This window comes from Coregonus lavaretus (assembly GCF_964263955.1).
Source record: "Coregonus lavaretus genome assembly, chromosome: 21".
Classification (NCBI taxonomy): domain Eukaryota; kingdom Metazoa; phylum Chordata; class Actinopteri; order Salmoniformes; family Salmonidae; genus Coregonus; species Coregonus lavaretus.
In genome coordinates, this window is record NC_140008.1 from 7164763 (window position 1) to 7179024 (window position 14262).

Consider the following 14262-nt stretch of genomic DNA (forward strand, 5'->3'; position numbering starts at 1 on the left):
ATATTGCAGATAGATTGTAACTTTCATCAATGTAATTGTCTGCATCACTTCCAATCCCCCTTATGTTTTTTTTCTCTCGCATATATATATATATATACAGTGGGGAGAACAAGTATTTGATACACTGCCGATTTTGCAGGTTTTCCTACTTACAAAGCATGTAGAGGTCTGTCATTTTTATCATAGTTATTACACTTCAACTGTGAGAGACGTAATCTAAAACAAAAATCCAGAAAATCATATTGTATGATTTTTGAGTAATTCATTTGCATTTTATTGCATGACATAAGTATTTGATACATCAGAAAAGCAGAACGTAATATTTGGTACAGAAACCTTTGATTGCAATTACAGAGATCATACGTTTCCTGTAGGTCTTGACCAGGTTTGAACACACTGCAGCAGGGATTTTGGCCCACTCCTCTATACAGACCTTCTCCAGATCCTTCAGGTTTCGGGGCTGTCGCTGGGCAATACGGACTTTCAGCTCCCTCCAAAGATTTTCTATTGGGTTCAGGTCTGGAGACTGGCTAGGCCACTCCAGGACCTTGAGATGCTTCTTACGGAGCCACTCCTTAGTTGCCCTGGCTGTGTGTTTCGGGTCGTTGTCATGCTGGAAGACCCAGCCACGACCCATCTTCAATGCTCTTACTGAGGGAAGGAGGTTGTTGGCCAAGATCTCGCGATACATGGCCCCATCCATCCTCCCCTCAATACGGTGCAGTCGTCCTGTCCCCTTTGCAGAAAAGCATCCCCAAAGAATGATGTTTCCACCTCCATGCTTCACGGTTAGGATGGTGTTCTAGGGGTTGTACTCATCCTTCTTCTTCCTCCAAACACGGCGAGTGGAGTTTAGACCAAAAAGCTCTATTTTTGTCTCATCAGACCACATGACCTTCTCCCATTCCTCCTCTGGATCATCCATATGGTCATTGGCAAACTTCAGACGGGCCTGGACATGCGCTGGCTTGAGCAGGGGGATCTTGCGTGCGCTGCAGGATTTTAATCCATGACGGCGTAGTGTGTTACTAATGGTTTTCTTTGAGACTGTGGTCCCAGCTCTCTTCAGGTCATTGACCAGGTCCTGCCGTGTAGTTCTGGGCTGATCCCTCACCTTCCTCGTGATCATTGATGCCCCACGAGGTGAGATCTTGCATGGAGCCCCAGACTGAGGGTGATTGACCGTCATCTTGAACTTCTTCCATTTTCTAATAATTGCGCCAACAGTTGTTGCCTTCTCACCAAGCTGCTTGCCTATTGTCCTGTAGCCCATCCCAGCCTTGTGCAGGTCTACAATTTTATCCCTGATGTCCTTACACAGCTCTCTGGTCTTGGCCATTGTGGAGAGGTTGGAGTCTGTTTGATTGGGTGTGTGGACAGGTGTCTTTTATACAGGTAACGAGTTCAAACAGGTGCAGTTAATGCAGGTAATGAGTGGAGAATAGGAGGGCTTCTTAATTAAAAACTAACAGGTATGTGAGAGCCGGAATTCTTACTGGTTGGTACAGTGGGGGAAAAAAGTATTTAGTCAGCCACCAATTGTGCAAGTTCTCCCACTTAAAAAGATGAGAGAGGCCTGTAATTTTCATCATAGGTACATGTCAACTATGACAGACAAAATGAGAAATAAAAATCCAGAAAATCACATTGCAGGATTTTTTATGAATTTATTTGCAAATTATGGTGGAAAATAAGTATTTGGTCACCTACAAACAAGCAAGATTTCTGGCTCTCACAGACCTGTAACTTCTTCTTTAAGAGGCTCCTCTGTCCTCCACTCATTACCTGTATTAATGGCACCTGTTTGAACTTGTTATCAGTATAAAAGACACCTGTCCACAACCTCAAACAGTCACACTCCAAACTCCACTATGGCCAAGACCAAAGAGCTGTCAAAGGACACCAGAAACACAATTGTAGACCTGCACCAGGCTGGGAAGACTGAATCTGCAATAGGAAAGCAGCTTGGTTTGAAGAAATCAACTGTGGGAGCAATTATTAGGAAATGGAAGACATACAAGACCACTGATAATCTCCCTCGATCTGGGGCTCCACGCAAGATCTCACCCCGTGGGGTCAAAATGATCACAAGAACGGTGAGCAAAAATCCCAGAACCACACGGGGGGACCTAGTGAATGACCTGCAGAGAGCTGGGACCAAAGTAACAAAGCCTACCATCAGTAACACACTACGCCGCCAGGGACTCAAATCCTGCAGTGCCAGACGTGTCCCCCTGCTTAAGCCAGTACATGTCCAGGCCCGTCTGAAGTTTGCTAGAGTGCATTTGGATGATCCAGAAGAGGATTGGGAGAATGTCATATGGTCAGATGAAACCAAAATATAACTTTTTGGTAAAAACTCAACTTGGCGTGTTTGGAGGACAAAGAATGCTGAATTGCATCCAAAGAACACCATACCTACTGTGAAGCATGGGGGTGGAAACATCATGCTTTGGGCCTGTTTTTTCTGCAAAGGGACCAGGACGACTGATCCGTGTAAAGGAAAGAATGAATGGGGCCATGTATCGTGAGATTTTGAGTGAAAACCTCCTTCCATCAGCAAGGGAATTGAAGATGAAACGTGGCTGGGTCTTTCAGCATGACAATGATCCCAAACACACCGCCCGGGCAACGAAGGAGTGGCTTCGTAAGAAGCATTTCAAGGTCCTGGAGTGGCCTAGCCAGTCTCCAGATCTCAACCCCATAGAAAATCTTTGGAGGGAGTTGAAAGTCCATGTTGCCCAGCGACAGCCCCAAAACATCACTGCTCTAGAGGAGATCTGCATGGAGGAATGGGCCAAAATACCAGCAACAGTGTGTGAAAACCTTGTGAAGACTTACAGAAAACGTTTGACCTGTGTCATTGCCAACAAAGGGTATATAACAAAGTATTGAGAAACTTTTGTTATTGACCAAATACTTATTTTCCACCATAATTTGCAAATAAATTCATGAAAAATCCTACAATGTGATTTTCTGGAAAAAAAATTCTCATTTTGTCTGTCATAGTTGACGTGTACCTATGATGAAAATTACAGGCCTCTCTCATCTTTTTAAGTGGGAGAACTTGCACAATTGGTGGCTGACTAAATACTTTTTTCCCCACTGTAGGTGATCAAATACTTATGTCATGCAATAAAATGCAAATTAATTACTTAAAAATCATACAATGTGATTTTCTGGATTTTTGTTTTAGATTCCGTCTCTCACAGTTGAAGTGTACCTATGATAAAAATGACAGACCTCTACATGCTTTGAAAGTAGGAAAACCTGCAAAATCGGCAGTGTATCAAATACTTGTTCTCCCCACTGTGTGTGTGTATGTATGTATGTATGTATGTATGTATGTGTATGTGTGTATATATATATATATATATATATATATATATATATACACAAACACATACAAAGTTTTCATACAAAGGATTTAAGTTTTGCCAAAAGGCACCTAAAGGACTCTCAGACCATGAGAAACAAGATTCTCTGGTCTGATGAAACCAAGATTGAACTCTTTGGCCTGAATGCCAAGAGTCACATCTGGAGGAAACCTGGTACCATCCCTACGGTGAAGCATGGTGGTGGCAGCATCATGCTGTGGGGATATTTTTCAAAGGCAGGGACTGGGAGACTAGTCAGGATCGAGGGAAAGATGAACGGAGCAAAGTATAGTGTGATCCTTGATGAAAACCTGCTTCAGAGCGCTCAGGACCTCAGACTGGGGCAAAGGTTCACCTTCCAACAGGACAACGACCCTAAACACGAAGCCAAGTGGCTTCGGGATGAGCCTCTGAATGTCCTTGAGTGGCCAAGCCAGAGCCCGGACTTGAACCCGATTGAACATCTCTGGAGAGACCTGAAAATAGCTGTGCAGCGACGCACCCCATCCAACCTGACAGAGCTTGAGAGGATCTGCAGAGAAGAATGGGAAAAACTCCCCAAATACAGGTGTGCCAAGCTTGTAGCATCATACCCAAGAAGACTCGAGGCTGTAATTGCTGCCAAAGGTGCTTCAACAAAGTACTTAGTAAAGGGTCTGAATACTTACAGTTGAAGTCGGAAGTTTACATACACTTAGGTTGGAGTCATTAAAACTCATTTTTCAACCACTCCACAAATGTCTTGTTAACAAACTATAGTTTTGGCAAGTCGTTTAGGACATCTACTTTGTGCATGACACAAGTCATTTTTCCAACAATTGTTTACAGACAGATTATTTCACTTATAATTCACTGTATCACAATTCCAATGGGTCAGAAGTTTATATACACTAAGTTGACTGTGCCTTTAAACAGCTTGGAAAATTCCATGGCTTTAGAAGCTTCTGATAGACTAATTGACATCATTTGAGTCAATTGGAGGTGTACCTGTGGATGTATTTCAAGGCCTACCTTCAAACTCAGTGCCTCTTTGCTTGACATCATGAGAAAATCAAAAGAAATCAGCCAAGACCTCAGAAATGTTTTTGTAGACCTCCACAAGTCTGGTTCATCCTTGGGAGCAATTTCCAAACGCCTGAAGGTACCACGTTCATCTGTACAAACAATAGTACGCAAGTATAAACACCATGGGACCACGCAGCCGTCATACCGCTCAGGAAGGAGACGCGTTCTGTCTCCTAGAGATGAACATACTTTGGTGCGAAAAGTGCAAATCAATTCCAGAACAACAGCAAAGGACCTTGTGAAGATGCTGGAGGAAACAGGTAAAAAGGTTTCTCAGGCCGCTCAGCAAGGAAGAAGCCACTGCTCTAAAACTGCCATAAAAAAGCCTGACTACGGTTTGCAACTGCACATGGGGACAAAGATCGTACTTTTTGGAGAAATGTCCTCTGGTCTGATGAAATAAAAATAGAACTGTTTGGCCATAATGACCATCGTTATGTTTGGAGGAAAAAGGGGAACGCTTGCAAGCCGAAGAACACCATTCCAACCGTGAAGCACGGGGTGGCAGCATCATGCTGTGGGGGTGCTTTGCTGCAGGAGGGACTGGTGCACTTCACAAAATAGATGGCATCATGAGGAAGGAAAATTATGTGGATATATTGAAGCAACATCTCAAGACATCAGTCAGGAAGTTAAAGCTTGGTCGCAAATGGGTCTTCCAAATGGACAATGACCCCAAGCATACTTCCAAAGTTGTGGCAAAATGGCTTAAGGACAACAAAGTCAAGGTATTGGAGTGGCCATCACAAAGCCCTGACCTCAATCCTATAGAAAATTTGTGGGCAGAACTGAAAAAGCGTGTGCGAGCAAGGAGGCCTACAAACCTGACTCAGTTACACTAGCTTTGTCAGGAGGAATGGTCCAAAATTCACCCAACTTATTGTGGGAAGCTTGTGGAAGGCTACCCAAAACATTTGACCCAAGTTAAACAATTTCAAGGCAATGCTACCAAATACTAATTGAGTGTATGTAAACTTCTGACCCACTGGGAATGTGATTAAAGAAATAAAAGCTGAAATAAATCATTCTCTCTACTATTATTCTGACATTTCACATTCTTAAAATAAAGTGGTGATCCTAACTGACCTAAAACAGGGAATTTTTACTAGGATTAAATGTCAGGAATTGTGAAAAACTGAGTTTAAATGTACTTGGCTGAGGTGTATGTAAACTTCAGACTTCAACTGTATGTAAATGTGTTATTTTTGTTTTTCTAAAAACCTATTTTTGCTTTGTCATTATGGGGTATTGTGTGTACAGTGGGGAAAAAAAGTATTTAGTCAGCCACCAATTGTGCAAGTTCTCCCACTTAAAAAGATGAGGCCTGTAATTTTCATCATAGGTACTGTCAACTATGACAGACAAAATGAGAAAAAGAAATCCAGAAAATCACATTGTAGGACTTTTTATGAATTTATTTGCAAATTATGGTGGAAAATAAGTATTTGGTCAATAACAAAAGTTTCTCAATACTTTGTTATATACCCTTTGTTGGCAATGACACAGGTCAAACGTTTTCTGTAAGTCTTCACAAGCTTTTCACACACTGTTGCTGGTATTTTGGCCCATTCCTCCATGCAGATCTCCTCTAGAGCAGTGATGTTTTGGGGCTGACAACACGGACTTTCAACTCCCTCCAAAGATGTTCTATGGGGTTGAGATCTGGAGTCTGGCTAGGCCACTCCAGGACCTTGAAATGCTTCTTACGAAGCCACTCCTTCGTTGCCTGGGCGGTGTGTTTGGGATCATTATCATGCTGAAAGACCCAGCCACGTTTCATCTTCAATGCCCTTGCTGATGGAAGGAGGTTTTCACTCAAAATCTCACGATACATGGCCCCATTCATTCTTTCCTTTACACGGATCAGTCGTCCTGGTCCCTTTGCAGAAAAACAGCCCCAAAGCATGATGTTTCCACCCCCATGCTTCACAGTAGGTATGGTGTTCTTTGGATGCAACTCAGCATTCTTTGTCCTCCAAACACGACGAGTTGAGTTTTTACCAAAAGGTTCTATTTTGGTTTCATCTGACCATATGACATTCTCCCAATCCTCTTCTGGATCATCCAAATGCACTCTAGCAAACTTCAGACGGGCCTGGACATGTACTGGCTTAAGCAGGGGGACACGTCTGGCAGTGTAGGATTTGAGTCCCTGACGGTGTAGTGTGTTACTGATGGTAGGCTTTGTTACTTTGGTCCCAGCTCTCTGGAGGTCATTCACTAGGTCCCCCCGTGTGGTTCTGGGATTTTTGCTCACCGTTCTTGTGATCATTTTGACCCCACAGGGTGAGATTTTGCGTGGAGCCCCAGATCGAGGGAGATTATCAGTGGTCTTGTATGTCTTCCATTTCCTAATAATTGCTCCCACAGTTGATTTCTTCAAACCAAGCTGCTTACCTATTGCAGATTCAGTCTTCCCAGCCTGGTGCAGGTCTACAATTTTGTTTCTGGTGTCCTTTGACCGCTCTTTGGTCTTGGCCATAGTGGAGTTTGGAGTGTGACTGTTTGAGGTTGTGGACAGGTGTCTTTTATACTGATAACAAGTTCAAACAGGTGCCATTAATACATGTAACGAGTGGAGGACAGAGGAGCCTCTTAAAGAAGAAGTTACAGGTCTGTGAGAGCCAGAAATCTTGCTTGTTTGTAGGTGACCAAATACTTATATTCCACCATAATTTGCAAATTAATTAATTTAAAATCCTACAATGTGAATTTCTGGAGAAAAAAATTCGCAATTTGTCTGTCATAGTTGACGTGTACCTATGATGAAAATTACAGGCCTCTCTCATCTTTTTAAGTGGGAGAACTTGCACAATTGGTGGCTGACTAAATACTTTTTTCCCCCACTGTATATTGATGAGGGGGGAAAAAAACAATTGAATCCATTTTAGAATAAGGCTATAACGTAACAAAATGTGGAAAAAGTCAAAGGGTCTGAATACTTTCCCAATGCACTGTATCTCCACACCGACGACACCATTGATTTGTATTAAATATCAACCTTTCATTTATTATTTGTTAATTCAAACAGTTTTATGATGAATTTATTATGACTAGGTCACATGCGAGAGAAATGAGAGCTGTGGTTGGTTTGTTGGATAGATAGGCAGAGCAGTGCTAAGTTTCTGTTTTGATGTGTTGCGTCCCGACCAAACCAAAACCCAAGGCTTTGTTTTTTTTTGTTTTTTTGTTTTTTTTTTGCTTCACAACATAATAACATGCAGCCTAACACAGGTCAAAAGGTCACGCGTGTCTGTATGTGTGTCCACTACAGTTTGTTGGTTTTATAACACTCATGAACTAGCTTTGTCATAACACTGCATGAAAATAGTCAAGAAAATATGCGCCTTCAATGGCTTTGTGCAGGTGTGAGAAATCACAGTATAAACTCACAGTTCCTGTTCAGCCCAGTCAAAACTGTTCGCTGCTCTGGCACCCCAATGGTGGAACAAGCTCCCTCACGACGCTAGGACAGCGGAGTCACTCACCACCTTCCGGAGACACTTGAAAGGAATACCTGGGATAGGATAAAGTAATCCTTCTACCCCCCCTTACCCCCCCCCAAAACAAAAAAAAGGTGAATGCACCAATTTGTAAGTCGCTCTGGATAAAAGCGTCTGCTAAATGACGTAAATGTAAATGTAATAAATGACCCTCATCCAACCATATCATACATTTCGTTTTCTGTCCAGCCTTCTTGAACACTGATCTCTCAGGCTGTCTCCACTGTGTATGTGTTGTTAGTAGAACCAATATTCATGACACTTTGAGTCCGATGTGAACCATTAGATCAGCCTCTATCCTAACTATCTAATAGCCTATTGTAGCCTAGCCTATCTGGTAACCTAGCCTTTCTGGTAACCTAGCCTAGCCTATCTGGTAACCTAGACTAGCCTTTCTAGTAACCTAGCCTTTCTAGTAACCTAGCCTTTCTGGTAACCTAGCCTTTCTAGTAACCTAGCCTTTCTAGTAACCTAGCCTTTCTGGTAACCTAGCCTTTCTGGTAACCTAGCCTATCTGGTAACCTAGCCTTTATAGTAACCTAGCCTTTCTGGTAACCTAGCCTAGCCTATCTGGTAACCTAGACTAGCCTTTCTAGTAACCTAGCCTTTCTGGTAACCTAGCCTTTCTGGTAACCTAGCCTTTCTAGTAACCTAGCCTATCTAGTAGCCTAGCCTTTCTGGTAACCTAGCCTTTCTGGTAACCTAGCCTAGCCTATCTGGTAACCTAGACTAGCCTTTCTAGTAACCTAGCCTTTCTGGTAACCTAGCCTTTCTAGTAACCTAGCCTTTCTGGTAACATAGCCTTTCTGGTAACCTAGCCTTTCTAGTAACCTAGCCTTTCTGGTAACCTAGCCTTTCTGGTAACCTAGCATTTCTGTTAACCTAGCCTAGCCTATCTGGTAACCTAGCCTTTCTAGTAACCTAGCCTTTCTAGTAACCTAGCCTTTCTGGTAACCTAGCCTTTCTGGTAACCTAGCCTAGCCTATCTGGTAACCTAGACTAGCCTTTCTGGTAACCTAGCCTTTCTGGTAACCTAGCCTAGCCTATCTGGTAACCTAGACTAGCCTTTCTGGTAACCTAGCCTTTCTAGTAACCTAGCCTTTCTGGTAACCTAGCCTTTCTGGTAACCTAGCCTTTCTGGTAACCTAGCCTATCTAGTAACCTAGCCTATCTAGTAGCCTAGCCTTTCTAGTAAACCAGCCTTTCTAGTAACCTAGCCTTTCTGGTAACCTAGCCTATCTAGTAGCCTAGCCTTTCTAGTAACCTAGCCTTTCTAGTAACCTAGCCTTTCTGGTAACCTAGCCTTTCTGGTAACCTAGCCTTTATAGTAACCTAGCCTAGCCTATCTGGTAACCTAGACTAGCCTTTCTAGTAACCTAGCCTTTCTAGTAACCTAGCCTATCTAGTAGCCTAGCCTTTCTGGTAACCTAGCCTTTCTGGTAACCTAGCCTAGCCTATCTGGTAACCTAGACTAGCCTTTCTAGTAACCTAGCCTTTCTAGTAACCTAGCCTTTCTGGTAACCTAGCCTAGCCTATCTGGTAACCTAGACTAGCCTTTCTAGTAACCTAGCCTTTCTAGTAACCTAGCCTTTCTAGTAACCTAGCCTTTCTGGTAACCTAGCATTTCTGGTAACCTAGCCTAGCCTATCTAGTAACCTAGCCTAGGCTAGCCTATCTAGTAACCTAGGGTCCCGTGTGGCTCAGTTGGTGGAGCATGGCGCTTGCCACGCCAGGGTTGTGGGTTCGAACAGTATGCACTCACTAACTGTAAGCCGCTCTGGATAAGAGCGTCTGCTAAATGACTAAAATGTAAATGTAGCATTTACATCTAGTAACCTAGCCTAGTCTAGACGATATTATAGCCTCTATCCTAACTAGCTTTGTGTCCTGTGTCCTATAGGGCAAAGGTCGTCTACGGAGGGGTAGCAGCCACCACACGCCCTCCCCGCCTCTCAGCCCCAGAGTGCTCCCGGTGGTGGACGGGGAGAGCGCAGAGGAGGGGAGGGCAGAGCCGGGGCTGACAGAACAGCAGCAGGCCACCTTGCAGCAGGAGGAGAGGGTCCTCACGGAGCAGATTGAGAGCCTGCAGAGAGAGAAGTGAGCCTGATTGTCTCTTATTATTAACGGTGTTCACAAGTCACTATACTCTACTAGAACTCTAGTACTCTAGAACTCTAGAACTGTAGGGCTCTAGAACTGTAGAACTCTAGAACTGTAGGAACTCTAGTACTCTAGAACTGTAGGGCTCTAGTACTCTAGAACTGTAGAACTCTAGTACTCTAAAACTCTAGAACTGTAGAACTCTAGTACTCTAAAACTCTAGAACTGTAGGGCTCTAGAACTCTAGAACTCTAGTACTCTAAAACTCTAGAACTGTAGAACTCTAGGGCTCTAAAACTCTAGAACTGTAGAACTCTAGGGCTCTAAAACTCTAGAACTGTAGGGCTCTAGAACTCTAGTACTCTAAAACTCTAGAACTGTAGAACTCTAGGGCTCTAAAACTCTAGAACTGTAGGGCTCTAGAACTCTAGAACTCTAGTACTCTAAAACTCTAGAACTGTAGAACTCTAGGGCTCTAAAACTCTAGAACTGTAGGGCTCTAGAACTCTAGTACTCTAAAACTCTAGAACTGTAGAACTCTAGGGCTCTAGTACTCTAGAACTGTAGGGCTCTTTCTCAAATACGCTACCTGCTCTTGGATCTTCTCCTCCAATGGATTTTTGAGAAGGAGGTGAAGATGGAGGACGTGAGGAATTGAGAAAAGACAAATTGAGAAAGAGACAAGTTACAGTAAAGCACCAACCTTTTCTGAGTCAAGATCGCTTTCTAAGTCAAAAGCCGAGATCTACCGCTCCGATTTGTTTTAAACACGACTTTAAGAAAACGTAAGCCTATGCAACATTAACCTATTAAAAACAGTTCTGTAGCAATGAGGTTCGTGCAGTAGGCTATAGACCCAATACATTATCACTGAATGTTGGCTTTGCTTGAATTGCCCTGCCAATGCATTGTTGTTCAAGCCATTTAAAAATATATATATTTCAAAATTTGAGATACGCAATATGATCACACCGATAATAGATCAGTTGTTGTATTACTTGTGGGACACAGCTGAGTGAGCATAAATGTATACATTTAAATAATGTGCTTTTTATTTTGTATTTTACTGGGCTGATGGTGCCTGCATCTGATGGTCAGTCTCAGCAGACTGAGGGTCCGCCTCTCAACATCCCTCCGCTCTCCCTTTCCTCCACTGACCAGAAAGGGACACCGTCTTCCAGCTGATTGCAAAACTTGAGTCGCACCGCATTATTTATGCCTCATGCACAAATTCATGTTGTTACTCCTATGAACAGAGAAAGTGAAATATTCCTCGATATTAAAAAAGACCCAAGCCGCTAATAATAACAACGCAAGACTATCGATACACTTTCCTACTCATTCATTACAGTTGCAGCGCGAGTGGAGAAGCGCATTTTATGGCTTATAAGAGTGTTGACTAAAAAGTATTGACAGTGCTGAGTAAGAACTTAAACATGAACTCACTCATAAAAACAGCAGCTCTGCTGTATTCGTTGACAGTCTCTCTCTAGTCATGGAACGCAAGGCTTGATCGTTGGATTTTTTACAGAAATGTTTGGCGATCGACTATGAATGTCTTGGCGATCGACCGGTTGGTGATCACTACAGTAATGTATATTGTCTTGTGAACAACTTTGTTGATAAAATAATAAAATACAGAACCTAGTGCTCCTCAATTAGTTATTCTGTAGAGGTAATATATAATAATATTAATATATGCCATTTAGTAGATGGTAATATATGCCATTTAGCAGATGGTAATATATGCTATTTAGCAGATGGTAATATATGCCATTTAGCAGATGCTTTTATCCAAAGCTTCTTAGTCATGTATGCATACATTTTTTTACGTATGGGTGGTCCCAGGAATCGAAGCCACTATCCAGGTGTTGCAAGCGCCATGCTCTACCAACTGAGCTAAAGAGGACCACATGTTGACGGGGTGTGTAACTGTTGAATGTGTGTGTGTGTGTGTGTGTGTAGGGAGGAGTTGACGTACGAGATGTTGATCTTGGAGCCGCGGGCGTCTGATGATGAGACTCTGGAGTCGGAGGCCTCGATAGGAACATCAGACAGCTCTGAGAAACTCAACGTGGACCCTGAAGGAGCTGCCTCCAACCCCTCTGGTGAGACTGGAGAGTGTGTGTGTGTGTATATGTGGTGTCTGTAGTAAACTACTTCTCATGTAGGAAAGGTGGATACCTAGTCAGTTGTACAACTGAATGCATTCAAATGAAATGTGTCTTCCGCATCAGAGAGGTCATCGGCGCCCGGGGAGCAGTTGTTGTTGGGGGTTAAGTGCCTTGCTCAGGGGCAGAATGACAGATTTTTACCTTGTCAGTTCAGGATTCGAACCAGCAACCTTTCGGTTACTGGCCCAACGCTCCTACCCGTCAGGCTACCTGCCGCCTATGTACGCTATACATACAAAATGTGGACACGCCTTCAAATTAGTGGATTCGGCTATTTCAGCCACACCCGTTGCTGACGGGTGTATAAAATCGAGCACACAGCCATGCAATCTCCATAGACAAACATTGGCAGTAGAATGGCCCATACTGAAGAGTTCAGTGACTTTCAACAAGGCACCGTCATAGGATGCCACCTTTCCAGCAAGTCAGTTCGTCAAATTTCTGCCCCGCTAGAGCTGCCCCGGTCAACTATAAGTGCTGTTATTGTGAAGTGGAAACATCTAGGAGCAACAACGGCTCAGCCGCGAAGTGTTAGGTCACACAAGCTAACAGAATGGGACCGCCGAGTGCTGAAGCGTATAGCACGTAAAAATCGTCTGTCCTCGGTTGAAACACTCTACTGAGTTCCAAACTGCCTCTGGAAGCAAAGTCAGCACAAGAACTGTTCGTCAGGGGAGCTTCATGAAATGAGTTTCCATGGCCGAGCAGCTGCACACAAGCCTAAGATCACCATATGGAATGCCAAGCGCTGGCTGGAGTGGTGTAAAGCTCGCCGCCATTGGACTCTGGAGCAGTGGAAACACGTTCTCTGGAGTGATGAGTCACGCTTCACCATCTGGCAGTCAAACGGACAAATCTGGGTTTGGCGGATGCCAAGAGAATGCATAGTGCCAACTGTAAAGTTTAGTGGAGGAGGAATAATGGTCTGGGGCTGTTTTTCATGGTTCGGGCTAGGCCCCTTAGTTCCAGTGAAGGGAAATCTTAACTCTACAGCATACAATGACATTCTAGACGATTCTGTGCTTCTAACTTTGTGGCAACAGTTTGGAGAAGGCCCTTTCCTGTTTCAGCATGACAATGCCCCCGTGCACAAAGCGAGGTCCATACAGAAATGGTTTGTTGAGATTGGTGTGGAAGAACTTGACTGGCCTGCACAGAGCCCCAACCTCAACCCCATCGCACAACTTTGGGATGAATTGGATCGAGCCAGGCCTAATCGCCCAACATCAGTGCCCGACCTCACTAATGCTCTTGTGGCTGAATGGAAGCAAGTCCCCGCAGCAATGTTCCAACATCTAGTGGAAAGCCTTCCCAGAAGAGTGGAGGCTGTTATAGCAGCAAAGGGGGGACTAACTCCATATTAATGCCCATGATTTTAGAATGAGATGTTTGACGAGCAGGTGTCCACATACTTTTGGTCATGTAGTGTATGTTGTATGTAACATGTATGTATATATGTAACAAAAAAGCTATTTTTGTCCTCCGAAGAGGTGGGGTGGTGGATGGGTTAAACAAAATATTTTAAAACCCTTTCTCAACAGGCACCTACCACTCCCGGAAGTCTGAAGCCAATAGCCGCCGCTGCCTCCGGAGACAACCCGACTCGGTCGACTCCATCTTGTCCACTGCCGCCTCCTCGCTCTCCTCCTCCCCCAACTACCGCTTCCGGTCCTCCTCCTCCGGCCCCCTACTCTCCTCCTGCTCCTTGGGCCTAGGAGCCCCCTTAGTGGAGTCCGAGGGGGACCCGAGGGGCACTGTGGGGGTGAAGAGTCGCCACCGCATCCGGCTGAGTAGGAGCTCGCCGCGCGAAGCCCCCGAGGGCCACAGGAGGGAGTCGGACTTCAGCTCACTGCCCCAACAGCTGGTTCTGTATGGCAGTAACGAGTTTATGGTGTGAGGGAGAGTTGCGGGGAGACAAGACGTCTGAACCGCCTTCTATCCCCCGATAGTGTGGAGGGAGGGAGGAAGGGCTCCACCTCTATCCTCCTTCCCTGTGCCAGGAGGAACGCCGTCGTCCCACGATGCAGTTGGGCGCCATCCTCT

General features: G+C 44.3%; 1 protein-coding gene across 1 annotated transcript in view; it reads left to right on the plus strand.

Annotated features, from left to right (window-relative positions):
* The window catches only part of LOC311148729 (unconventional myosin-IXAa-like), a 206571-nt gene extending 192361 nt beyond the window's left edge, over window positions 1–14210 (plus strand). The window contains exons 28-30 of the mRNA XM_084185703.1: window positions 9846–10042; window positions 12011–12153; window positions 13761–14210. Of these exons, the coding sequence (XP_084041829.1) occupies window positions 9846–10042; window positions 12011–12153; window positions 13761–14116 (696 nt within the window). The 3' untranslated portion in view covers window positions 14117–14210. The remainder of the gene's footprint in view (window positions 1–9845; window positions 10043–12010; window positions 12154–13760) is intronic.
* The last annotated feature ends 52 nt before the right edge of the window (window positions 14211–14262 follow it).